Source organism: Acanthisitta chloris, unplaced genomic scaffold, assembly GCF_000695815.1.
Source record: "Acanthisitta chloris isolate BGI_N310 unplaced genomic scaffold, ASM69581v1 scaffold40843, whole genome shotgun sequence".
NCBI classification, from domain to species: domain Eukaryota; kingdom Metazoa; phylum Chordata; class Aves; order Passeriformes; family Acanthisittidae; genus Acanthisitta; species Acanthisitta chloris.
The window spans coordinates 65,003-90,936 of record NW_008664082.1 but is presented as its reverse complement, the minus strand read 5'-3'; the positions used below and the strand labels follow the sequence as shown (position 1 = coordinate 90,936).

General features: G+C 46.7%; 1 protein-coding gene across 1 annotated transcript in view; it reads right to left on the bottom strand.

Moving 5' to 3' along the window:
- Nucleotides 1-593: 593 nt before the first annotated feature.
- TLN1 (talin 1) overlaps nucleotides 594-25,934 on the bottom strand; it is a 61,394-nt gene continuing 36,053 nt past the window's right edge. Inside the window, exons 37-57 of the mRNA XM_009071174.1 lie at nucleotides 25,661-25,842; nucleotides 24,461-24,593; nucleotides 23,864-23,965; nucleotides 22,806-22,976; nucleotides 22,481-22,627; nucleotides 21,534-21,635; nucleotides 20,143-20,262; nucleotides 18,494-18,640; nucleotides 17,677-17,843; nucleotides 16,122-16,305; nucleotides 15,312-15,437; nucleotides 13,673-13,789; nucleotides 12,006-12,191; nucleotides 11,103-11,210; nucleotides 10,210-10,315; nucleotides 8,889-9,013; nucleotides 4,165-4,290; nucleotides 2,766-2,828; nucleotides 2,493-2,675; nucleotides 1,544-1,669; nucleotides 594-722 (exon numbers count right to left, since the gene is read on the bottom strand). Of these exons, the coding sequence (XP_009069422.1) occupies nucleotides 594-722; nucleotides 1,544-1,669; nucleotides 2,493-2,675; nucleotides 2,766-2,828; nucleotides 4,165-4,290; nucleotides 8,889-9,013; nucleotides 10,210-10,315; nucleotides 11,103-11,210; nucleotides 12,006-12,191; nucleotides 13,673-13,789; nucleotides 15,312-15,437; nucleotides 16,122-16,305; nucleotides 17,677-17,843; nucleotides 18,494-18,640; nucleotides 20,143-20,262; nucleotides 21,534-21,635; nucleotides 22,481-22,627; nucleotides 22,806-22,976; nucleotides 23,864-23,965; nucleotides 24,461-24,593; nucleotides 25,661-25,842 (2,850 nt within the window). The remainder of the gene's footprint in view (nucleotides 723-1,543; nucleotides 1,670-2,492; nucleotides 2,676-2,765; nucleotides 2,829-4,164; nucleotides 4,291-8,888; nucleotides 9,014-10,209; nucleotides 10,316-11,102; nucleotides 11,211-12,005; nucleotides 12,192-13,672; nucleotides 13,790-15,311; nucleotides 15,438-16,121; nucleotides 16,306-17,676; nucleotides 17,844-18,493; nucleotides 18,641-20,142; nucleotides 20,263-21,533; nucleotides 21,636-22,480; nucleotides 22,628-22,805; nucleotides 22,977-23,863; nucleotides 23,966-24,460; nucleotides 24,594-25,660; nucleotides 25,843-25,934) is intronic.

The following is a 25,934-nucleotide window of genomic DNA, read 5'->3' as shown; positions in this document are numbered from 1 at the left end:
AGGTGCAGAGACAATGCCTCCAGTTTTGGGGTGAACCAGCTATAGAACACTGACATGGACAGGCATCTTTAACCCCACACTCATGTGTGTCTCCACTCAGCCACACATCCTTCTCCATCCTGCTCTTCTTTGTACAAAGTGGTTGGGGGAGAACCACCAGCTTCTGTGATATTTATCATGTGAAAGATTTCTTGACTGTTTTCCCCACTAATACTATGAATTTATAACAAGTCAAGGAACGATAAATACCTCAAGCATCAGAAAAGTGACAATAATACTGACTTAGTATCTTTAGTAAAAAGTGAAACATTCTCTCCTGAGATATAAGTCAAGGAAGGAACAGGAATGATGAACCTAACACTGTACCATTATTTGATCATCATGCACCTCAGCTGACCAGATGAGAAAGAGCAAGTGTGTTTTGCCCTCTGCTCATCCAGAGCTATGACAGGCAATTATTTAGCTAAGTGCTTGGCATACCAGTCTGCTGTCAGAGCAGCTCACAATGTACTGTCCCCCTTTAGCTTATTCTTTAAATGGAAAAAAGGAAAAAAAAAAAAAAAAAGAAAAAAAAAGAAGAAAATCTCAGCAGGTTAACCCTCATCTTCTCTCAGCTCTGTGGGTAGAAATTTGTATTGCTGTTGGCGGATCTGGGCCAGTTTTTTCCTTGCCTCCTCCAGCTCTCTTTCCTTCTTCAGCATTTCTTCCTGGGCTGCAATGATCTAGAAAACAGAAGTACTAATTATGACAGCAAGGAATAATGTCTGCAAAGTAAGATCACTTTCTCCATGACACGAGTCACAGTTAGCCCTTGGGAACTCCACAGAGAAGCACCAAATGCTGATGACTTCTGTCAGCAATTGCTCAAGTTTTTCCAGACCCCAGGACTATGCCATCAAAACCAGGATCATATTCCCACTTGTCTCTCAAAGAAGACTAAAAAAGAGAAAAAAGCATCTACTACCAGTTTTACCATGCATGGATTTGTGGTGCTGTGCTCTACAGTGCCCAACATTCACCAGCACATGTAGCATAAGCAGCATGTCTCAGCACAGGGTTTGGTGACAGTAAATTAAACACTGTGTGTAGTCACAGCATTTTCCTGCATCTCAGAAAAAAATGACAGCAGTACAGACATGGAGAAACAATAAAGTCCAATATCTTCTAAGTAGTGACTACAGAATATGGTGTAACTCACTCCTGACAAGGAATCCAGAGGTTGGTACAAAAGCCTTGGAATCTATTTCTAAATACTATTATTTCTCAAGAATTCATGTGGTCACAGCAATGAAATGTCATTGCTTTTTATCCCTCACTCTCTATCTCTTTGCTTACATACATACAAAAAACTAGAGTTCCATTAAGATTCGAGAACATTTGAAGTTCATAAGAGAAAACTGCAAAGAGCCATGAACTTAGTCAGGACAGAAGGTGCTGGACACTGGCAGCGGCTGCTGCGGGAGATGCTCAGCGAGGCAGTGCAGACATCACACAGCACAGCGTGGCACAGTCTCTGCTGCACTCCTGGGGGGATTGCACCCACCTGAGCAATGCCACCCACAAACTTGGTCTTGACCACGACGTCGTCGTCCTCGGCCTTGCCGAACGCAGCTTTCTGCGCCGCCCTCACCAGGCTGTCGGACGCGCGTTTGACGGCGTTTCCTGCAGCCTTTGGGACACGGTGGAGACTCAGCATGAATGGAAACACAGAGCTAACACAGACTCACTGAGCTTCCAAACCAGCCCTCTCGCTCGACTGCACAGGGAACATGTTGTGTGTTTCCCAGTGAAAAGCAAACAAATCTTTCCAAACCAATGGTACAGTGCTGAACGCAGCTCCTTTATTTAAGAAGCTGAAAGCTGGAGCAGTTCTCACAAATGAGACTTTTCCTACAGTTTGAAATGGAACTGGTTGTAATTGCAAGTTATATTACACACAACTGATCAGACTTCTTTTTTGAGAAAGAAGAACAGAAGATGTCTGTGTATAAAGACACAGTATAAGACAATGGCACCGTGTGCTGCCTGAGCTGGACAGGCCCAGCAGGCTGGGCTGCCTGGCACCCCCCTGGGTGGGCAGCCAGTTCTGAACACAGCCCCCACCTCCCCCAGCTCTGAGCTCTGCTCAGGGGCTACAAAAGTGCTCAGAGTAAGCACTCCCAGCTCCTGTATTCCTGTGGCTTACCATGAGTACCAATCCATCAGCACTGCACCTAAACCAGGGCAGTCACGATCTACATCTACCAACACCTCTTAGAAAGGAAGACTAAATCAGGCCATGAAATGAGCTGCAGCTACTGCTGAGTGACTGCAAACACAGTCACCTCATCCAAGGTGAATCAAAGTGTCCCAGGACCCTACAAGGAGGAAAAGCTGAACCAAAATCTCAAAGCTGGAGAAACTTCCTAAAATCTGGGGTTTAGTTCATGCCACACTAAAGCAGTGTTTACACAGCACTCCCAGGGGCTTTCAGCAACCACAAGCACCAGTACCTGGAGCCTCCTCACGGCTTCAGAGTCATGATCAGCCTTCACTTTGCAAGCCACAAGCAGCTGTGCTGTAGAAGCAGCCACTTGTTTGGCAGATGAGATGAGCTTCTCCTCGCTAGCATGGCCTTGCACGGAGGCATTAGCTGCTTCACAGAGATTGCTGGTGGCAGCTGCCACCATGCGGGCCTGGAAGACAAACAAAAGTCACTGTGTGTCCTCACAGGACATTATTTCTCCAGAGAAGCACCAGTTTTCCCAAGAGGATTAGTTACTCACAGCGGAAATAAGTCCCTGAGACCACTGTCCATCATCAGCTGCATTGGCAGGGATTGCTCCAACCTGAAAAATAAATCAAAGATGGCTTACAAGAAAACAGAAAATACAACTGCTTTGTCTCAGGTTTAGACACTGGCTGCAAACATTCCTGATCATTCAGCAAGTTACTGCAGGAGAGTGTTGGACAAAGCCAGGGGGCTAAATTGAGTAGTGCAGGCTGAACGGGTCTGCTGACACTGCACTGTATCTGACAGCTCTGATGGAACAGCAACCTGCAGCTTTCCTCCGACAGACTGGCCATTTCAGCAGCTATCAGAGCTTGGATGGAATAGGACACAAGTGCCTCAATGTGAGAAACACCAACAGAAACATATCTATTGGAGCAAAGAAGCCAAAAGTACCTGAGGGAGACTCAGGGCTAGAAACACATTGTGTATTACTCTGTGTAACTTCACTGTGCTGGTGGTGAGGAAGGTAAAGCAAGCTCAGTGTCATAATGAAATGCTGTGGGAACAGGTCTCATCACGTAAGAGCTGCCTGCACAACAACCCAGGCCAGGCAGGTAAGTCAAAACTCTCACTGTGTTGACAGCCAGACCTCGGTGGGTGCTAATGAAGCTGTGAGTTCTGCACTATTGGCCAGTTCTGCAGCTACAGCTCATGGCAGGTTTTTACAAACAGTTAGGTCACTGCTGTTCTGAAACTAGTGCTCTGTGCTCCTGCTAGGCCTAGAGGCACAAGCTTCCCAGGAATCCCAGCAGAGGTGGACAGCACATCTCCATTGCTGGATCCACGACACAACCTGCTCCAAACTAAGGATTAGATGAAAATGGAAACCATAACTACACAACAACAAGGATCCTATTACAAACTCTTCTCACGGGCAACACACCTGGTTCACGTTCAGATTTTAAGACTCAAACTATATTAACGGAGAGCACCAAGTGAGGGCTATGAGAGGAGCTGCAGAGCCCTCTGTTCTGAGCACACCAGAAGGAGGACTCATGCCCTAGGTCCCAGCAGGGAGCAGGCTGGGTGTGCTGGGTCTCTGGGCAGGCACAGCCAGAGAGGCCTTTGGCACTCCAGCCCCGAGTGGTCCAGGTGCCTCGTGGGACACTGGCCTGAACCACAGATCCTCATGAAATGAACAATCCACAAACAGTAAAACTCCCCCAGAGCTGACACATGGGAAGAGCCAAACACTTGATTACACTTGCGAGATTTAATGAACATATCTGTGATTCCTCAAACAGAACCACGTACTGGGATGAGCAAGGAAAAGATGGATGTTCTCATTAGCTATTCCCAAGTTTCTTCCCTACTGCTTTAACGGAGAACAGTTAGAGTAGATTCAGCTTCGATGCTTTCCCCCACCACTGCTGCTGGTCCTGTTTACCCACCTTTCCCTGTGCCACCAGTTCTCTCTGGGCTGCTGAGGCTGATTTCACCAGGGCACTGGTAGCAGCTGCAATGGACTTAGCTGCTTCCAGGATCTGTTCTTCAAAATCCAGAGTCTCATCTGCTTGCTATAACCAAGAAGAAAATGATGTTACACATTCACCTGAAAGCCATTTTATTTTCATGACTGAGGACAAAATAAGACAAGAAGATTTTTGAACATATCAGTAAATCCAGTAAGACCCACAGCATCATTTTCTGCAAAGGAGTTCCATCTGGCCAGAAGCTGAGAGTCAACAGGAGTGAGTTCAAATACTAGGCTGCCCCTGTGGCTGCTCATGCTGGAACTGAGAATTGCCATCAGCTTTCGAACACATCTCCTCCACTAGGACTATTCTAAACTACATCAGAAAAGTGCAGGTCTGAAGAGAAATTCTTGGTTATCTCTGTAGGGCTATAACACTGACTTCCAGGATTGCCATACTGGGTAAGGCATTTTCTAAAGACTTAAGGCATTGGAACAGAACAGTAATAAATGTGTATTGCCTCACTGACCTGTGCTAAGAACACTACAGCAGACACCAAGCAAGAGCACAGACTTAACAGCTTTCAGTTCAGAGCTGTCATTTCACAGAGAGCATCGCTGTGAGCCATCCTGGGCAGATGAAGCTCCAAAGGTCTGTCTGGAACACCTCAGCCACCCACAAGTCTTTCCACAAGCATGTGACAACAGAAATCAGCTGCTCCTAGTGAGGTTTCTCTCTGTTTAAAATGCAGATCTACTGTTCCATAAAGACAATGTCCCTGACTTGCTAATCATTTAACTGAAAACACTTATTCATCTAGGCATGCTTACTATCTACTGAGCAGCTACAGAAGAGAGAAATGGCTCGTGCTGTTTCAAACAGAACCAGGCCTGGGCTGTGGATCTGATGGGTTTTATACAAAATAATCCAGCAGAATGCATTTGGTTTCTGACCCAGCCACAGCCTACAGGACACGGGGTGACAGTAACAAACCACCTGGTGAGACATGAGGCTTCTGAAACACAGGGTTAGTCTAACTTCAACCACAGCATCCTCATGCCAAATAACCAACTTCAGAGACAGCGGCCGAGAGGGCTTAGAGGGAAAAAACTGGGCACTGCATTTGCAAGTCTCAGTGCACACATCTAAATTTGTCAGGCTTAGCTCTCTGGTTACTGCAATCTGATGAAATCATAGTCAATTATAAAATAATGAAGTATAAGTAATTACAAATCATTACACAATGGCACATCAAGCAGCACTCGGTTCTGCAGCACTTCTTGTAACTGCCACACAGCTACAAGTCCAGGGATGAAACCACAACAGCATCTCCATTTTCGGGGGAGCACAAAGTCAGGGTCAGCAGGGAAACATAGGAGCCCCCAGTCCCACTGCTAAACAGGAGCAAAAATTCCAAAAGACAAATCATTTTGTTTTCAAGCAGTTCTCATCTTCGATTTCACAAAGAGAAAACCAGGCTGAGTAAGTTATTGCACTGAGCCACGGAAAGGATGACAACTCAGTAGCTGCTGCTCAGTGCCACAACAGGCCCTACATAACCTACAAGTCCCTCCAAGAGCAGCTCTACTGCTGCAGGAGCTCTGTGTAGGTATTTTAAAATCACACTAGATCAGGAGTCTGCAGGAAGTCTTCTCAACCTGCCTGTGAGTGAGTGCACTCCTTGCTATTGCCTCGCACTAGGTTAAAACCCCCGGAGACAGGGCAGGACACTGTAGGAATATGTTTGATATATAGTTGGATTAAATAACAACCTAATATATCAAACATATCACACAGAGTCCTGCAGGAAAAGGCATCCAGGTTTGATTCACCTTGGGGTAAAAAAAGGAGCAGCTGCTGGAAGCTGCCAGCAGGGAACTCTTCTGAGAGCTGTGCTGGGAGCGTTGGCCCGCGGGAGGCACGCGGAGACACCAGCAGTGTGGGCAGCTACAGCAGGGCTCTCTGCTCTGGGACCTCAGCACTACACCTCTGCTAAGAGTGGCTCTTCCTGTATTAGCATGCAGTTTTTATCAGAGGAAATATTTTTCTTCTTCAGAATATGACTAGTCTTGGGGGCTGTTATTTTATAGCACATGTGCGTGATAGGAGGAAACTTGTCTGCACTGCAAGACACCTGAACCTCCAGAATGGAAAGCAGCAAAACAGAGACCATGCCCAGGAGAAACAAGTGTATTTAAAGAGAACTGACAGCCAAATCCTTCTTAATAAACAATAAGGACCTCATTGCTTCACAGATCATTTCCCACCTTGAACACAGCAAGGAGAACACTAAACAGGCTTTATGTGATGAGAGGAGTAACAACACCTGCTGGGGAGAGTCCTGGAAGTTCTTGCAAGACACAGGCTGAGCAGGCAGACAGGGCCAGAGGGGTGTCAGTGGGGCCAGCAGGCTCAGCATCTTAGGAGCACATTTGCCCACAGCCAGATGAGCAGGATGGAAAGCAAACAGACACACAACACAACAGAACATGGGCAGCAGTTGGCAGCTCTGTGTCTTACTGCAAAGTGTTCTCTGGGCTAAGATGATTCCCAGTGCTGGAAAATGAAGATGCCTCCTGCTGTTGGTGTCAGTCTAAGACATCGAGGGGGGTGTGATAGGTACAAAAATATGAAGAGAAAACAAGGAAAAGAAGAAATAAAAAAAACTCCGAAAGTTTATAGAAAAATTAAGATAGTGGAATAGATTAGAAAAACTCTACCTTCAAATATTGGTTTCTTTCTTTAGAGGTAAAAGACAAACTGGAACACACAAAGATGAAAATTTCAAGCCTAAATCAAATGACTCCCACTCCCTGCCCCAATAAAAAACATCTACCCAAAATCAGAGAATCAGCCACCAGGTGGGTAAGGGCTCAGATATGGATTTCCTGCAGGCAGATATCCTAATGCTGCCAACTCAGGACTTCTCTGCAAGCTCACTGGGTGATGATGTTAACCAGAGCAGGATATTGGTCTGGCTAGATCAGGTCTGTCCCACTGCAGAAGGTAACGACTCCTGCATTTCACATGCATAAGAAAAAAATGATTGTATGAACCCTCTTACCTAGTCTAAGCACTCACAGTACAACAGGCATGTTGAGAAAGATGAGCATCAGAAAGACAGAGCCTGTTCAAGATAGGAAATCCTACTTTGGGAGGATACGAGCTACAAGTCTTCAGCAGAAAACATGGTATTTGAGCAACTCTGTGATCCTCCTAGTACCCTTTGATGTGGATTAAATCCACACTGTGAAAGAGAATAAACATCTGAGAAGGGAACAAATGGTTGGACATGAATTTCGGTTTCAGAAAATGACAAATAAACAGAGCAATAAATCACAGGCAGACTGGACACTCCAATTAACATGCTGAATGAGGAGCAGGTGTGAGATCTGTATTCACTGGGAAACTCCAATGACCCTGGAGTGGCTCAGATGTGGAAGGAAACTGCTCCATGGTTACCAAGCAACCTACACAAGCTATTGTGCAGCGACTGTATAGGAAAGGTGATGGAGGACTCTTCCTCCCCTCAGACTCAGCCTGTGTCCTCTGCTCTGCAGAATCCCATCAGAAAGGACCATTTCTCTTACAAACAAAATGGATGCACTTGTCACAAAATGCAGGAGAAAGAGCATTTCTTACTCAGGAACTAATTTCTTTGCAATGCTAAACTGGGAGAGGCATGTGGCAGGGACTGAAATACCAAGAACTACTTCATCTGATGCTCCTGAATACCAGAATACTACCCTGCCCCAAAACAGTCACTCCACCCTGAACGTGCCTGAGGCTGTGCTCTCCAGAAAGACTTCTCTTAGCTTTACTGCAGGGACAGTTCTGCACCTATAATGCAGCATAAACAGAGAACAGATACATAGTTCTTTCCTGAAGTCAATTACACAGCCAAAGCATGATTTTCATTTTAAAGAGACACAGCTTGGGAGTTTCTTCTAAAACCTGCCTGCTGTTCCACACTAGGCAAACAGCAGCAATTCTCTGGGACCTTCTCATCAGCTGTGCAACAGCTGTGAGGAACAGAGGGTCACAGAGCCCTCCACTGCACACCACAACAGCTGGCTTGGTGTTATGATATATTCAGAGACATTTGAGGTGACCTGGCAACATGCAACACTCCTCGCTACCATAATGAACTGCAAGTGAAATTTTTTTCAGGAGGATTGCACAGCGATGGTTCATACCACACATCTGATTTGATACTGGAGCAGCTACTCCAGCATGGCATAAAATGCTATGGTTACAGTCTCAGAAACTCCTGCAGGTCTTTTGCATTCTGCTGAATCCCTTCTGTGTTGCTGCTGCATTCTCCTGCTACACTACACAGACTCAGTGAGACAAAGGGTCTTCAGAGGAGAGCAAATGAGAACAGCTTTTCACTGCAGCAGAATGTGTTTGGAAACAAATGTAAATAATCAACAGTAATGATACCATAACTCTTGACAGCATTTCTAACATTTGGCTTTTCTTCCTTCGCTCATGGCTGGTGTTTGACTCTCCCTGAAAAGCACCTTTGTACCCTCTACATTCAGGGAAGTCGTCCAGGACAGTGCCTAGTGGCACTGAGACACACGAGGTTGGATTGCTTATACCATTATTACAGACAGTAACAAAGCACACACCAAGATCTGGGCTATGTGCACCCTCTGCTTATTAACCTCGAAGAAACAACTGGGATGGACACTCACCTTGGGCTTGGCTCTTGGTTTCAGCTGCTCTAACTTCTTTGCTGCAGCCTCAATTGATGCTGCAGCCCCTAGCAGCTCTGTCTCTGCAATAACTGTTGGGTCTTCTGGATCCACCCACTCTGTCCCTGAGATGAATGGAGACAAAGACAATAACTTCAGTGTCACTGTGAGCTGCCATTCAAACAGGATGATTTGCAGTCACACTTCAAGTGGCAAACACAGCACACACGTCTCAGGAAGCTGATTCTAGTACTGTAGTGGCCTAAACCCACTGTAGTTCATGCCACAGAGCAAAATGGAAAGCAGAGGGGAAGAACGTATTTAGCAGGATTATTCTGTCATGAAAATGAAAGAAATACTTAAGAAATACGTAAGCAAAGCAGCTTCAAACAGGCAGCTGTCCATCCTGGGGACCAAACTAGCTGTCACTCAACTTGTGTTCATCAGAGCTGTTACTCAGGTGCTTTTCTGGTGGCTGTGAGAGTTCTACAGACTAAACTTCCCAGTAAATGTAGTAGCCGATGTACCTTAACAGTAGTGGTCTAATATTTACTGACACCACCCTTAGAATGTATTTGTCTCATTTAAAATGTGTAATGTTACTCTAAGAGTTCACGTGTGTCACTGGAGAGTAATTTTACTAAGCAAGTCAGTATCTGAGAAAACATCCCTCACCTGTCACAAGGACAGTGAACTTCTGCTCAGCAATAGAATCCATCACTTATTTGAGTGCTGAGTTTGCATTTGTCCACAAGTTATTTCATTGTAGAGTTCAGGAAATAATCTAGAGCACAATTTTCATTATTTCATTAACATACTTTGTCAGGACTGGGCCCAGAAACAGGACTGCAAACACCACAGACCTAAAACTGACATCACTGCTAAAGGCTGAGTGTGGGGTCAGTAAGATCCAACTGTTACTGGAAGCTGGAAAGCAACTATCACTGCAAAGCAAAGGGCTTATTTTGCATGAACAAATGGGAGCATGAGGAAAAGAATCAGCCACCAGCTCAAGAGGAGTGATAATGTATGTCATCTTCTGCCTCTGCTCAATGGCTCCATCCTCAAAGGCCACAGGACTTAGAGATGACTTATGACTGAGCATATGAAGTGGAAGAGGGTCAAACAGACATGTTTAGCAACAGTGGACAAGTGAATGAGTAGAGAAATAGAAGAATGGAAGTAGGTGGCACAAAGACACCTAGAACGTACTAGAAGGGGTTTGGTTAGTTTTTGGGTTTGCTTTAAAGTACAAAAATGACAGATCATTATCTCCAGAGTAAAGAGCACACCATGCTGGTAGCCAGGCTCCTCAACTCACCTTTCATTGCTTCTGCTGACTGGATGAGCTCTGTAACAGCACCAGCAACTCGCTTGGAGAACGAGGCCAACTGATGCTTTAGCTCTGGAGTTGGTTTCTGGAGAATCTAGAGACAAGGATAGAATGAATACTGAAGGTTAGGAAGGATCCCAGAGAATGCTGGAAGATTCCACAGGAAGCCACTTGAAAGGAACCACTGGGCATCCCTGAGGCTGATCACTGACTTAAGCCTCTTCCAGGAACATCAGTATCTCACAAGTGTTAGTTCAAACACGTTACTGTTTTCTACCAAGCCAATAGCAACAGAAGAACAATCTATTATGGGATAATTAATACGTTAGGTGATAGCTGTACATGGCCAAGAAAAGCCAACTGCCAGCGGAATGCACGAGTTGGGCTCTGAGAGCACAAGTTTTGTGCAGAGCTCTGGGGCTGTCATGTCTGATGTGCTAGAGAGCTCTCTGTGGAGCAGTGCTGGCTGGGGATTTGGGGATGGCACTGAGGAGGTGCAACTGCAAAAGGCACAGAACTGTGTCTTCAGAAAGGTTGTGCAACCTCCTTGGTCTGGGGGACAAGCCTGTGCCTCCTATGTTTGCTGTTCGTGGGGTGTGTAAAGAATACTGCAATGTCTTATTTTAATTTCTCTGTCCGGGTCCAGATCCCTATTGCCTCCAGGTCTGGCCCAGAATGCAGTTCCATTGAAGTACTTCAGTCTTCCTCCTGTCTCACAGTTGGAGCAAAGTACTGAGTTCCCTTCAGTTTGCTTTTCCTGAACAACAACTGTTCAGAATCGTGGGACAAACTGAGAAAAACGTGCCACTGGCAGTCACTGCAGAGAGAGGGCAGAGAGATCCCTCTCCTGGGAAGCAATCCAGCATGTGCTGACTCCTTACCAGGAGAACATGCTCCAGGAGTTCCAAGTACCCCAGAGTACACTCTGTCCCGAAGCGCAAGGCTTTCCCTCGAACTTCTTCGCTCACATCTGGGTGATAGGAGGCTTGCTGAGGAAACAAAACTCCATTAGCACCCAAAACTACTCCCACAAGAGGAGGGCAGCACAGAGAAACAGGGGAAAAAGGAGGGAAGAGATTTTTTTATAGTGTGCAAATGACATTTGAGCCTGAGGCCCAGCTGTTTCAGTCATGAAGTTGTGAGCAAACTGTGCTCCAGGAGCAGCAGAGCTCCAGGTCTGGGAATAGCACTGCAAACACTTTTCCTTCTGTCAGCACATTCTCCTGTCTGGGTGAGCATCTGCAGCCCTTCTTAGGGTCCTTCCTCAGGTATTTCCAACAGAAATACTACAGGTCAGTTTTTGAAAGCTGTTTAGCTCAAGCAAGTGCAGAAAACACAGCACCATTATTTTTAGTGCCAACGCAAAACAGGTTTGTGAAAGGCATAGAAGAAATTGAGCAAACCCACGGGTTTGGTTAGGGGGGGAAGGACTGCTGAAAACAGACCAGACTGATTCCTTTCACCACTCCCTTCACTGGGAATAGTGAAATCCTATTTGTGACCATGGGATTATTTGTATATTCTACTACTTGCACAGATTGTTTGTCTTCCAACTTGGAAATCAGGAAATTTCAGCTCAAATCAAACTTCTCATTTTGCCAAAAGAGAACAGTCAATATTAGTGCAGCTTTTTCGTGTGTGAATAGCACAGAAATCCTTCCTGAGAGACGTTCCCCTACCATTATTGTCATCATTAACTTGCTCCTACGAAAGGCAGAGAATCAACCCAGAGAAACCAAACAATCCCCGTGGATTCAGGGGCACACACAGGGAGGGATCTCTACCTTGCAGGCTGTCAGCATGTCAGCCACGGCCTTGCGGCTCAGGTTGGCCGTGGCGATCACATCCTCCTGGCGACACGAGTTCCCAGCAGCCACCGCTTTGGCCGTCGCCATGGTGATGCCTTTGGTCATCCGGATTGACTCTTCAGGGGATGATGTCTTCTCTGGAACCTCGCTGGACTGGAACACCTAGAAGTGAAAGCAGAAGCAAAGCCTGACACTGTGCAAGCCACGGGAGAGAAGCAAACAGCAGCAGCCTTTGAACAGCAGGAAATGAGGAACATGTCTGGAGTACTTGAACATCATTCTGCTTGCCATGAGTCTCGATCCCATCAGCCTGATCACCTACACACACCAGGGACCAACATGCTGAGGGAAGGATGCAATAAAAGAGGTTAACCCGTTCATCTCACATGCCATTTAACCACCCAGATGACAGTTGTTACAGCTGTTCAGTGTTTCAGGATGAAAAGAATTACTATTCTTTTCATTATATCCTTTTTTCACCCTCACTGCTCTCAGGCTGGTCTGCTCACATGAGATCCTGCCCCAGCACAGGCTGTGCCCTCCCAGGAGCCTCCTGATGGCACAGTGCAGTTCAGACCGAGAGCATCACTGAAACTTTCAAATGTCTCACAAAAGCAGAGGTGGGGCCTGGTCACTTAGGCTATATTTAGTCTCCCTCAGCAAACTAAAGCTATCATTTTGCAAGGTGAACTGTGTGAAAATAGCTCAAGCTATCTGGCAGCACACACTGCTGTGCCAACCCCGGGATACAGAACTGTGGGAAGAGGTAGGCACGAAGAGAGGGGCAACCTCACTCTGAGCTTACATTTTCCCAAGCCTTAGTCTGTATTTGCCTGCAAATTGCCCCTGTAACTGTGCAGGGGGAGTCTGGAGTGCACAATTCATCAGGAGAGGTTTCCTGACTACACACAGTGCAGCCTAAGCAGCCTAGTGGTGTCAGAACACAAATGTCTGGACAGAGACAAGCCTGGCCCATCCCCTGCTCCTGGCTGCAGCAGCTTCTCACTTTCTCTCTCCAGAAATGGAAGTGATGTTTAAAAATGAACTCTCGTTAAATATGTGACAAACATCCCTCAGCATTGCTCAGATTCAGTCCCTGGAGCTCTAAGTCAAACCTGAGGCATTTTCTTAAGCACAATACCAGGAAAACAATTGTCGTGGTCTAACGTCTGCTTCGGAAGAGAATTCCACACTACTGTTAATTCCTGCCAGAAAGAATATCAGGTATCTGGCCACGTATCACTGGTGGTGTCATTTCAACACGAGGGAAAACAGAAACAAAGGAAGGTGCAGATGCAGTGTGGCAGTGATGCTGGGCAGACACTGCCAAAATCAGGATCAACAAATAGAGTGAGCAGCATCAGGGGCAGGAAAGAGTATCTGCAGCGAAAGCTTAAGGTCTGAACAAGCAGCAAGGAGCTGCTTTCAGACTCGTGCACGACAGTAGCACCTGCAATCTCACGGGGGACGGGTCTGTGTGAGGGAGGTCGGGGGAAGGGGCACTGCACTGCAGAGCTCAGAGAGGACTGGCAGCAGGGGCAGAGCCAAACTGCAGCAGTGCACGGCGAGGCATCGCCCCAGGAGGGCAGGGCACAGCCTCTGCAGGGCTCAGAAACCACCACCTCAGGCTGTTTGCTCCCTACCGTCAGCTCCTGTTTGATGTACTCAATTGTGGCCTCAAGAGCTCTTGTCCCTCGAGTAGCTTCATCTTCTACTGCTTTGACAGTCTTCAGGAGCGACGTGACATTTGTTACCATCACCTGGAGAAGAAAGAAGTGAAGACAGACGTACATGATTCCTTCCTCCCATTTGTCAGCGACAGCAGGGTATGAAGCAAGGCAAATCAAGCACTGTTACTTCTAACAGGGCCTAAGAGACCTCATCACCTGTACTTGGCACAGGGCTATAAACCAAATCCTGTGCTGTCCAGTTTCCAAACGCTACCCGTAAGGTGCAGCAATGCTCACAACTAACTGCACAGAGATACTAACTCAAGTGTGAGTGTTCTGGCAAAAAGATTTTATCAACCAAATGGAACAATCCCAATTTATACATAGTATCTTAGTGTCTTCTCTTCCTGCACATCTCACATTGCAAGCTGAAGGAGACATGAGTCAAGGTGTGGCATTTCTTTTGGGGATGTATTCAGTACATTCTCTGCAATCAGATAAAACCTCAGGGGAGAAAGGAGCCAAACACCAGTCCCAAGCCCAAATGAGGACAACCAGTGCTACTGTTCCCATCACCAACCCACTAGTTCTGATGCAGAACAACCTGATCATCACTGCAATCATCACATCTTTGCTGCACCCCAATGTGGAGACACAACCACAGCTACAGCAAAAGAGACACAAAGCTCAGCTTCTTGGCAACTGTGACTTCAAACACAGAGGCCTCTTCACAGTGGGAAGAGCCAAGAAGCCACTTTTCTCGACTATCTGAGCTATTTTTAAGTAGTGCCTCAACTGTTATCGTGTGCTCTGAAAGGAAAAGGCACAGATCTCACAGGCAAGCAACAGATGTGAGAGTGAGAAAAGCTTCCAGCCAAGCAAGGAGCTACTACAACACTCTCAATGTGAAAACAGAAGCAATACCACCTAGATCTCCACATCTGGAAATATTTTGTAGATATGAATCCACATGATCCCTGTGAGGCAAATGCAATAATACATCTCAGGTGAAGGGAAAATAAAGCTAAAGATATCACAAATATGGTAGAGTCTCTGCAAGTTTTGAGCTTTGATACCTATGGACTTACTGGAAAGATACAGGAGAGAAGTGCTAGAAATGCACAACATCCTACCATAGAGCTCTAGCAGATTTTCCCTCCCCCCTCCTTCCTCAGACTGTGAGGTGTAAATAAGGAGACCCACTCCTTCCCCTGAACATTCATCATTCACAATGCAGATAGCATTTTATACTGGACAAATCGGAGTCTGTGGCACTATGAAAGCAGAGCCTGCCTCAGACACAGCCCTGCAAACAAAAGAAGTTTCTCTTCAGAAGATTACAGTCCTGCCATCCCCAAAAGTCATCTGACAGCCTACAAAAACTGATAGTGTCACTGAAACTCAATAGCACCTTCTTATTTTTCCTTGTCATCCCAGGATGATAATGAAACACAGAGATGAATTTTTCAGCCAAGCTTCACACGTTTATCCAATGTGACTGCACAGATACTTCCAAATAAAACCTAAGGAGAATTTTTCAGCCAAGCTTCACACGTTTGTCCAATGTGACTGCACAGATACTTTCAAATAAAACGTAAGGCTAAGGTTTTACCTTGGCAGCACCTTTCAGCTGGTACATGGATGGATCATCTGCTGGTTTGCTGGCAGCTCCTTTGGTAGCACCAATGAGATCAGAAAGGGCCTTTGCAACATCCTTGATAGCATTGATGAGGACAACCTGTAAGAATGAGAAACCGTTGTGAGGCTCAGGCAAGAAAGGGCAGTGTGCATGAGGGTGTGATTTTCAGAACACAGGTAAAAAATGTCTACTAAACAGGACCACCCTCCCACCACCCCAGTGCAACACAAACTGCTCTGGAAGAGGAAAAGCCATGCTGATAGCTACAGTATTTCATACACCAGTCTCCTCAACCCAAGCTCAAAGACAAGAGTCCGAGGCAAGGATTGCCTGATTATTTCAGGGTATTAATGGAATCCTTCTCTCCTCCCAATCCTTCTCCTTTGCTCTTTCCACTAGTTGAAAATCAGATGTCAAAAGTATTTGGATGAAATTCAGAAAAGTTAATTTTAAGGAAAATGTGTAAAGATGCAGGAAAACGAGAAAGTTCAGGAAAATAAAAGGTAATCACTAGGAACAATCACTTCTCAATAACTGCATTTCTGCAGCACTGCAAGACAATCAGCCTCAGCCCTTTGTGCGAAGGCCCAACTAGTTCCACTCGAGGCTTTAAGCTCTTGATTGCATTCTAAAAATCCACTGATGCCTGAGCAAACCCAGGGAAGTCCCAGAGGCAGTGAGCCCTGTGGTACTGCCTAATTGTAGCAGTCCCATAAAGTTCCACCAACTGAAAACTGCCTCTCTTCTCTGTGAGAGTATCAGAAAAACCTTCAAGTGTCTCACCTGTGTTTCAGGATCATCGGATCCCAAGCTAGCCGCTCCCAACTTTACTACCTCAGCAAGCTGAGTGATGGTGTTAGCTGATGACTGAGCTGCTTGGGCCAGTTTGTCCTGACTTGAGGCAGCACCAGAAACCAACAATTTTGTGTCTTCAACTAAAGCTTTTGCTGTTTTCAGGATATTTTCCCTGTAGCAAAATAAGAGGAAGCAGGGCAAGAAGTGGAAAAGAAGAGGAAAAAATGTTTTCCAATGTTAAGGTGACTAACAGCTACATGACAGAGCTGATCTAAGCCATCATGCCAGTGTCCATCCACAATGTACCACAGGTGAGGGTGCAAGTTAAGAGCAAATGGAAAACAAAAGACAGGACGACTATTCCAGGAGCAGCACAGCACTCTGGGCTGGGGGAGGGCAGTGTACCAAAGTTATGCCCTCTGGAAAAGTTAGGCAGGAGAGCAGCAGCAGAGAGCACTGCATTTGAACATCAACAGAAAACCTGGCTGTGCTGTGAGGAAAGGACCAGCTGTGGAACATCCATATGAACCAGCACATTGTAAGGAAACTAAGGCAATAGTCTGTGAGAAAAGCAGCAGCAAGAGTGGCAATGGGGACAGAGAATGTGTCCTAGTCAGGGTCCCTCCCCTCCCCCAGCAACGTATGTGTTTTGACATGCCAGGACAACAAATCCAGACCAACATCTGGCTGAAATAAGAGATCATTTTGGAGTATGCAGTTCACAAACAAGTCAAATGAACTGACACCAGGACCATACTCAGGTAAAATGTCAGCCTGGAAACCAATGGCTCCTGTATGAAACCCTTGAACTTGCAGTCTGCAGAAACAGCACCAACTGAGCCACCACTGCATCTCTCCTCTGCCTGGAGCAACCGGCAAGGAGGGCAAGAAACACTGGCAGCAGGAGCTGTGTAGGGCAACCAGGCAGCCCAGCAGTCAGTCAGTCAGGCTGTGAAGCCTGGGTTTTACTGGAAGAGAAGGAACATTCAGATGCTGCAAATGTGTTAATGTGAAGAAAAATGCTGTGGGATTATTCTGTTGCAGATGCTGCTTGAAGGTTTAACAGAGCAGAAAGCACAGGCACTGCTGTGCTGCTCCCAGCACTGCTGTCCACAGCAGCATTAACCATCAGCAGGATCTGACAAGACAAACAGCCAGCCAAGGACAGCCCTGGAAAAAGGTATAGCGAAGATTCCTCTCCAGTGTCACAAACAGCTACTTTTTGCTACTGGAATAACAGCCGTGGTGGGCTCACAATGAGGCAGCTCGAGTAAAAACAACCAAAACCAGCCCAAGTCGTGCTACAGTTGCAGCCTTCTGCTAGAAGTGCTGTCACCAGATGTTCCTCAGCTTTCAGTTCCTTCATCACAGAAATAACCTAACTGAAGTTTGCTGACTCTGTCACTATCCCAATTTCCCTATTTCCCCCCTGACTCCACTGCCCCATGTGACTCTGTTCACAGGAGGGTGGAAGCACTGAAGTGTGGCAGTCCCTGCTGCCTGTTGCACCCTCCCACCCTCCCAGCTGCCCTGCCCTGCTCACCGGTGGTCGGCGAAGGACTCGTTGTTCTCGGCGTTCAGGGTCCCGGCAGTGGCGAACATGATGGTGGTGTCCAGGTCCGCGATGATCCCCGACACGGCGCTGGCTGCAGTAATACAGGCCTGAGTGCCTTTGTTCCCTGCCTGGAGGGCTGACAACACCAAGGAGACCTGGAACAACCAAGCAGGCAGTGACCGAAAGGAAGACTCACCATGGGAGGCCGAGTGAGCTCTTCACCACTGGGATCAATGATGGAAACTCATGTGCAATGACACTTTGCAAACTTGAACAAACCTTCCCCTTGACATCATTTGTTCTGTATGATGCACTAGCCATTTTGGCAACTAAAGGCTGTCTTGAGTTAAAGGGACTTAAGCTGCAAAGTCCACTTTCCAGACAGAATAAAGGGATCTGTGCATCACAGGATGGTGCACATCAGCTAAACCTTCCTTGGAACACAGGCAGAGGTAGTGCCAGGATAAATGTCAGAGCTTTTTGCCTAGCACATGCAAATAAATGTGGGTCTCATGCACCTCCAGAATTGTGTACAGTGCACTGATAGAAACTTAACATCAGAGAAACACAAGGCTGAAACCAGATACTAAACACAAAGCATGAGCAAGGGCTAATCAAGGGCTCATCTAGCACGTGCACTGCACTGCACACTTGAAGGAGGAGAAGAAGTTGGGGTAATACAGACAACATTGTACTAGAATGTGAAGTTAACCCTCCCACGGTTTCCTGAATCCAGTTTGGCTGGCCCAGCTCCTGTGGGAGCTCCATGGACAAACCCCTTGGGGCAGCACAGAAACTGTCTCACCTTTTCCGTGACAGCACGAGCACATTCTATCAACTCCCTCTTGGTGTAGCTGTCTGTAGGGCAAATCTGGAGAGCTCCAGCTTTTTGCACAAGAAAGATACATCCGTGGCCAAGTTCCTGCACCCGAGTCCTGATCTGGAAACCGATCTAGATGGCACAGGAGGTTCAGGGAAACAGGAAGAAAGAGCAAAGCAAATAAATAAATGTCATAGTGTGACAATAAAACGGAGAAACAGCCATTGTGGTGAATGTTTATCCCCCATGTTCTGCCCACAGCTACACTCTCTGCAGACACCAGGAAAAAAGACAGATGTAATACCACCTGTGCCAGAAGCACAACCCTCTGAAGGGCTCAGCCGTGAAACGGGAGCAGCAGTGACCCAGTGCCCAGGAAAGAGAAGGTGTAAGGCATGTACCTGAGTCAGACACACACCAATCACACATCAGACTCCACCACACCCAAACGCTGCTGCTCCCTCCTGCAGAGCTGTGCTGTCAGCAGGGGCTGAATTCCAGGGACATGTGATGGGAAAAGGTACACATTTACCCCACACTGCTCAAACTGGACCAAAATACATGTGACTATCTGGTTGTGAACCTCCCACAGAATCTCCACTCTCCAGAACCCACCACACACGTGAGCACTGGAAGGTGGAAAATTCTGCTGCTGCCACTTGCAATTTAGCACAGCCTGACGTCGGAAGATGCACAGTCTGACTAGAAACCTGTGACAGCTTTAGTACCTGCATGTACTTAGGCATACAGATGTGATTGGCATTAATAAATGAGCAGGAATCACAGCTGTTAGTATTACAAACGGAATTATTCCAACCTCAGGCAGAAAGCAACGTGCAGAAATGGTATTCCAATTCAACAACACTGAGCCAAGGGCAAGTCATTGCCTTCCATGGAGCTACTGACCACGAGACACTCCAGGAGTGTGTCAGCAGGATATGTAAGTACAGAGTCGAAAACTCTGGGGAGACCTTTTATCTAGACACTCTGATCCATCCAGAGAAGGTCAGACACCCTCTCCCCCTGTCTGTGCTCCACAACCAGAGGCACACAGGAAGGAGAGGGGCGAAAGGGTGACTGTAATTGAGAACATGCAACAACTCCAAGAGGGCAATGCAACTGAGGCAAACAGCCCATTTTCCTCATTCAGCACGAGGCACCTGAGAGTGCTTCTCCCACATCGTATCCTGACTGGCAGGTACAGATGATGTCCTACCAGCAAAAGATACTTGTGCTCTTTCCACTTGCCTGAATCTCACTTTCAGGACAAGAAGTTATACTTAAAATCACTCATGGGCAAGATACAAAAGCATATGTGTATCTGTAACATGTCAAACTGTGTGAGATTGAAGGAAGGTAACATAGTGAAAAATTAAGGGTTCTCTTGGCATTTGCAAGTTGCCTAAGTGAAAGCCCCAAGTAATTTAGGAGGTCCTGTCACTGTCTACAGAGTTGCCCACTATTACCCTGAGCTGTTTCTGAAGCTGGACAGAGGCTCTGACCAAGGGTTTCTGTTCTGTGATTGGGTATTTGTGTAACAAGGCTCGCCACCTTCGCTGTGTTCTCTACAGTTAACGACTGCCCATGGTAACAGCACCGAGTACAGAGAGTGGAGAGGTCTAAGAGCTGCAGACCTCCTCTGGTTCTGCCGTAGCCGCAGCCATTCGGCCCTGGAGAGCCAAATGCCCATAGTCACTGGTCATTTGCGATGCAAGTCCTCCCAACTCCTCCGGGTTAGTAACCGACTTAGTCATCTGAAAAAAGAACACAGGCGAGAGAAACAGAGAAATGACAGGCATGAGAATAACCTGTCAATGCACCCCAGATTAGAGCACACTCATCTCTGGCCACGCTGATACACCGGGGCAAACTGCTTGCCAGGTAAGGGACTCGTCCTCTGGCAAGAATTCTAGAGGAAACTCAAGCAAACATGCTGTATTAGAGTCATGGCAACTTGCTGGGCACACGGGGTCAAAGAGCAGCAGTTAGAGCTGGCAGTGCACTCTTTGACACAGCTCTGCAGACCAGGAAGGGAAGCAGGTTTTGTGTGGCACAGCCACCTGAGTCTGTCACAGAGGACACAACCTCCACCAGTCCCAGCTGGCACGGCACGGGGGCACGGAAAACATCTGAGGACTGACACAGAACACACCTCAGATGTGGGCACAGGATGGGGAAGAAATAGGCAGGACGACGCAGAACATCTCAGCAGAGCATTAGTACAAGTAACTGAATCTCCCTTTAGAAAAAGTCTACCTTGTGACAGGTATCTCTCCTGCCTCCTGCTAGCACAGCCAGAGAGCTCCACCCTTGGGACAAGACTAGCTTTAGACAAATTGATACTGTTTGTAGGTAGCAGAACCATCAACCTGCCTTGGCTGCAGGAGCAGATGACTCTGAGGAATCCTGTCTGTAGCATATATAACCAGTCCCCCCAACGCTCTCAAAAGCAAAGGAGCAACACCAGTACTCTTCAAAAGCAAATGCATTAAGCACTACTGTGAAACACGAGTCAGGAAACACTCGGTTCAACAGGTGTCATTTTTTACTTCTGTTAAACTCAGGAGAATCACAAGAAAATGCACAATGTGAACTGCTGATCTGCATTTGTTCATGAAGTGTTACAGGGCTCTGAAAACACTGATCTTCTTCACAGGCTGAATGACAGTACGTGTGAAAGGGTAACCTGAAGTCATTGATAAACACAAGGTGACATTTTAGCCCAATTAAATGGGGGAAAAAGCATGTAGGTGAAAAGTTTTCCTTTCATTTGTCCTCGAAAATGAGCCAAATAAAAAGCTTTGGTGTGGAAGAGCCACAGTACAATCCAGAGCTCCTCCTGTAAAGGACTCCTACTATGATCATACCACTAAAATGCAAGAATTAAATTGACAATCATCACTTCTTTTATACCACTACCCCTAAAGAGATCAGGTTATTGAAAAATCTGCTTATCAGAATTGTCACAACACTATGCAAATAATCCCATGTTCCTTATACACCCTGTTGTGAGCTGATTCCTTACCATTTCCTGTGCAGTTACAGCAATGGCTTTAGAATATTTCACCACAGTGGTCTGATAATCAACAAAGGTTCCCTTCGGATCCGGAGGTGTGCCTTCATCCAGCTGCAAGGAAGAGGGAAAAACATGGCATAAAAAAGTCATAACCAACAGCATACTTCACATGTAATAGCAAAACTGTATTATACATTCATCTTTCCAGTCTTCTTTCTCCCAAGACACAGCTGGAAACAGTGCCCTGAGATGTGTAGAGAGCAGCAAATACTTTCATGCTATGAACATGGAAGGCACAGAATGCACAGTGCAAAGTTTTTGAGCATGAGGTCCATTTCCCACACAAGGCCAAACCATCTGTAGTTCTCAGCTAACTTAGGAAGGTGCAATGGTTACACACCAAAATGTTTGTGCCAGAAGATAATGAGATTTCTTTAGGTGCTGAAGTCTTCAATCCTTAACTCACACCAGGAAAAGCCAATTATTTGTATTGAACTCATGAACACTTAGCAACTACACATCTTCAGCAGAATGTGTGACGAGGCACAGCAGAGCACCTCAGGCTTTGACATCACCTGCTCTGAAAGCAATTTGCTGCAAGGTTGGCCTGCTGGGCACTAAAGAGACCAATGTGAAAGACAAAGAAGAAAAGAAAGCAAAACTAAGAGGCTGCCTGGCCTAAGATGGCTGCTAAGTGCCAGCACTGACTGAGCAAAACTACTTTGCAGCAGTTCTAGTGACAGGCACTGTGCAGGCTGTAAACGTGAGCACCACTGACATCGCCCACGTCACTTTTATCTGACAATCTCCAAATCAAATCATCTTTCAGTTTCCTGTGCCAGCGTGCCATGACTGACCACTGCCAAATGGAACCAGCACCAGCTCCTCCAAACCTCTGCAATGTGGGTCACCTTCCAAGAGCAAAGCAAAAAAGGGGTCAGAATTTCTGTGCTCACCTTGGTCATTGCCTCTGCAATCGAGTCTACCATACCTCCAACCATGCCAACTTCACTTGCAGCCTCATTTAAGGTAACCATGATGTCATCCACAGCCTCCTTCATCAGCTGAGCAGCCTCAGTGATTGCATCATGGGTGTGAGATGCCTGAGAGACAAAATGAGCAAACAGATTGTCAAAGAACATCCTCTATGTAAAGTGATGTGTGAATCAGAGGGGTAAGAAATGAAAACAGTAACAGCACTGAAGGGTAACACTCGAGGAAAAAGATTATAAACAAAACACTACAGCCTGCCTCACCCCTGACTCCACACAGCCACCTTACCTTGGGGTTTCCTCCCCCTTCTTTGGCAGCATACAGCATCTGTAAGGCAGATTCTGCTAGTGTCTTGCTCTGGTCCAGCACAGTCATCTGCTGCTGATGATTTAGTGTCTTGGACGCCACACCAACCGCGGCTAAAACCAGGGGCTCAAAGTAACTCGCCAGCTGTGTTACCTACGAGAGCCAGAACAGCCATGGAAAGCATGAACCACATTTCTGCAGCGTAACAGAGGATACACAGACAACAGATGGAACTGCACTGGATTTGGATGGCTCTGTTCAGCCCTGGGACTGCTCATATTCGCAGCCTCTGCTCCCTAAGCTCCCAAACCACCTTCATCAGATTCCAGACCATACCTGGACGGTTCTTGGGCACCAGAGTAGGCACAGGGCAAACAGCAGAACAAATGGCATTCAGCTGGACAACCTGAGCAACTTCAGACAACATCCCCTAGCAAGCAGGATGAGGAATGTGACTCCACCCACATTTTAGCAATCCAAATTTGTTGTGTGGCTCTAAGGGCTGTTAAACTGAGAATCAGAACCACTGACAGTTGAGATGTTATGAAATATTCCATGGCTACACAGAGCTGAACAGAGTTACTCAGGTGTGACTCCAGAAGAGTCCTCGTGCTAACCTTATGATTCCTTTCTGGTACTGAGTGCACTGACGAGGAAAACTTGCATTTATTTTCCTCTGAAGAATATACCATAGGATGAGGAACTGTCACCAAAGAAACTGCTAAATCTTGTAATAAATCTTGCAATAATAATAATAAATATATGGCAAATAATGTATGTTTTTGGTATGTACATTCTCTGGCCCAAAATGTCAACCAGTTTATTTGGTCTTGCCTCTGAGTATCTGAAAATTCCAGATCTTTCAATGTCAACCAGTTTATTTGGTCTTGCCTTGGAGTATCTGAAAATTCCAGACCTTTCGTCATTACAAATGCTTTCTTCTGCTCTCTCACAGGAAGAGAAACTGCTATGAAGTGAGGATCTTCCCTGACACTCATCTGCCCCAGATTTCAGATGCCTTAGGAATGGTTTGACAGTACCTTGTGCCCCAGCTGAGCTGCCTCTCCGCGCGCCGCGGTGGCGATGGGATCGATGAGGTGCCCTATCTCCTGCACGACTGACGTCAGCTGCTCCTGGAGAGCCTGACAGAGAGAAACTGAGTTACTAGCACAGCTGAACCTCCCCGTGGCCATCCCCTCAGACCAGCCAACACTCAGTGTCCTGCTCCAGCAGGAGGCAGAACCCTCGCTGCCAGCTTTCTTTGTGGTCTTTTCTTCTCCTTGACCCTCTTTCAGCAACAGCAACCCTGAGACAGGCCTTCTCCTCTTCAGAGGGAACATGGGGGCATGTACTCTCTCACTGTAACGTGACCAACATCCCTCCAGCCCCACCCTGAGCTATTCCTGCCCTGACAGAGATTTAGTATTGCTGCTCCATCAGAAAACCAGCAGCAGCATTGATTTAAACACGAAGGAACACTTCTCAAAGCAGCATCAGAAAACCAGCAGCAGCATTGATTTACACACGAAGAAAGACTTCTCAAAGCAAAAAGCAGAGCACAAGAATGTAAAGCTCCACTGCAGACTTCGAAGCTAGCAGGACAAATCAGCACTGCTCTGTGCCTGCTCTGCCCTCACCTCCACCGAGATGTCGTCCCTGGTGGCCAGGCTCTGGCTCACAGCAGCGAGGGAGGCCTGCTCGATGTCTCTGATGCACCTGTTGATGCCATCGATGGAGAAATCACACTCTCGCTGCCCTGGGGCCTTGTCCCTGCAAGACAGGAGCTGAACTGAGCCTGCAGGGAAGGTGGAGGCTCTCCTGAGTGCACACCGCGCTACCTGACGGCACATAGAACACGTGGGACAAGAGCAACAAGGGCCAAAGTTGGTTTGGTTCTGCCTAGAGGATTCTGACATCTGCTCACAGTACTCTGCACACTTCCATACACATACACACACCCTGCTCCTCTCTTAATAATCAGACAGAAAAAAAATGGTTGCCTCAGAAGGAAAAGCTGCAATTCGACCTCGGGATGGCCAGACTGGCCCAGTCATAAAGGTTATGATGAAAACATAACAGACACCAGGAAAAACCATCTCTGTACAGTGAGATCGACTGTCTCAGAAAACAATTCCTCAGGTTTTAGGTGTTCTGTTCAGACCCAGGTACCTTTTGCCAAGGATTATTTTCCAATACTTTGTCCTGCCATGCAGTGTGCTATTGCAGTACAATCAGTATCAACGACCAACAAAACTGGAAATACTCCTTAGTTCGCTCTCCACGCCATTTTGATTTAATCCATACAAAGAGATTAAGTATAGAACCGTGCTTTAAAATTTTCCTTAAGGGACAGACAGGTTTAGTCCAAAAAAAGAAGAATATTCACTTCTTGCTACAGCATTTTTACAACTACTCAGAGAACACGACAGCAAATACACAGCAAATAGACAGCAAAGGTAATTTATAACGTGGCCTGACCCACCTTAAAACAAATAGGAAAAAGAAGCTGTTTCCCATGTATGCCATGTTGGTACATGATCTGCATGGAGGTAAGTTTAGCTACAATTTTCATTTTCTACAGCATTCGCTCTTAGGTTTAGCCTGAAGTGACTCAGAGGTGGAAGCAGAGAAGGAGAGCAGAACACAAACACAGAAGAACTGTGCTGCAGGATGCTGCAGCCACCAGTCAGGACTCAACACCAGTGTGACTGGGGAGACACTGAGACCACGAAGAACCTCCCGCAGTGGAAAACAACACGGGGCTAACGGCACAGGGTCCCTCGCTCGCGGAGCACCTGCTCCACTGTTACTGCCGTTTGTCACTACAGAAGACATACCTGATGGAGGTGATAAGACTCTTGATGGAATCTGAGACTGTGTGGGAATGCCCAGCCAGCACAGACCAGGTGGGAGGGTCTTTGGGGTTGATAGCCAGGGAACGAGCAGTTTTGATCAGCAATGAGGAGCTCTCCAACATCGTCCTGGCAGAAACTAAAATTGGCTCCTGTGCTCGTGACCCCTGTGGTCAGAAAGGCACAAGAACAGAAAGAACACTTAAACAATTGAGTTTGTCCACACTTTCTGCTCCTGAAAGTCTATTTAACAGCATTA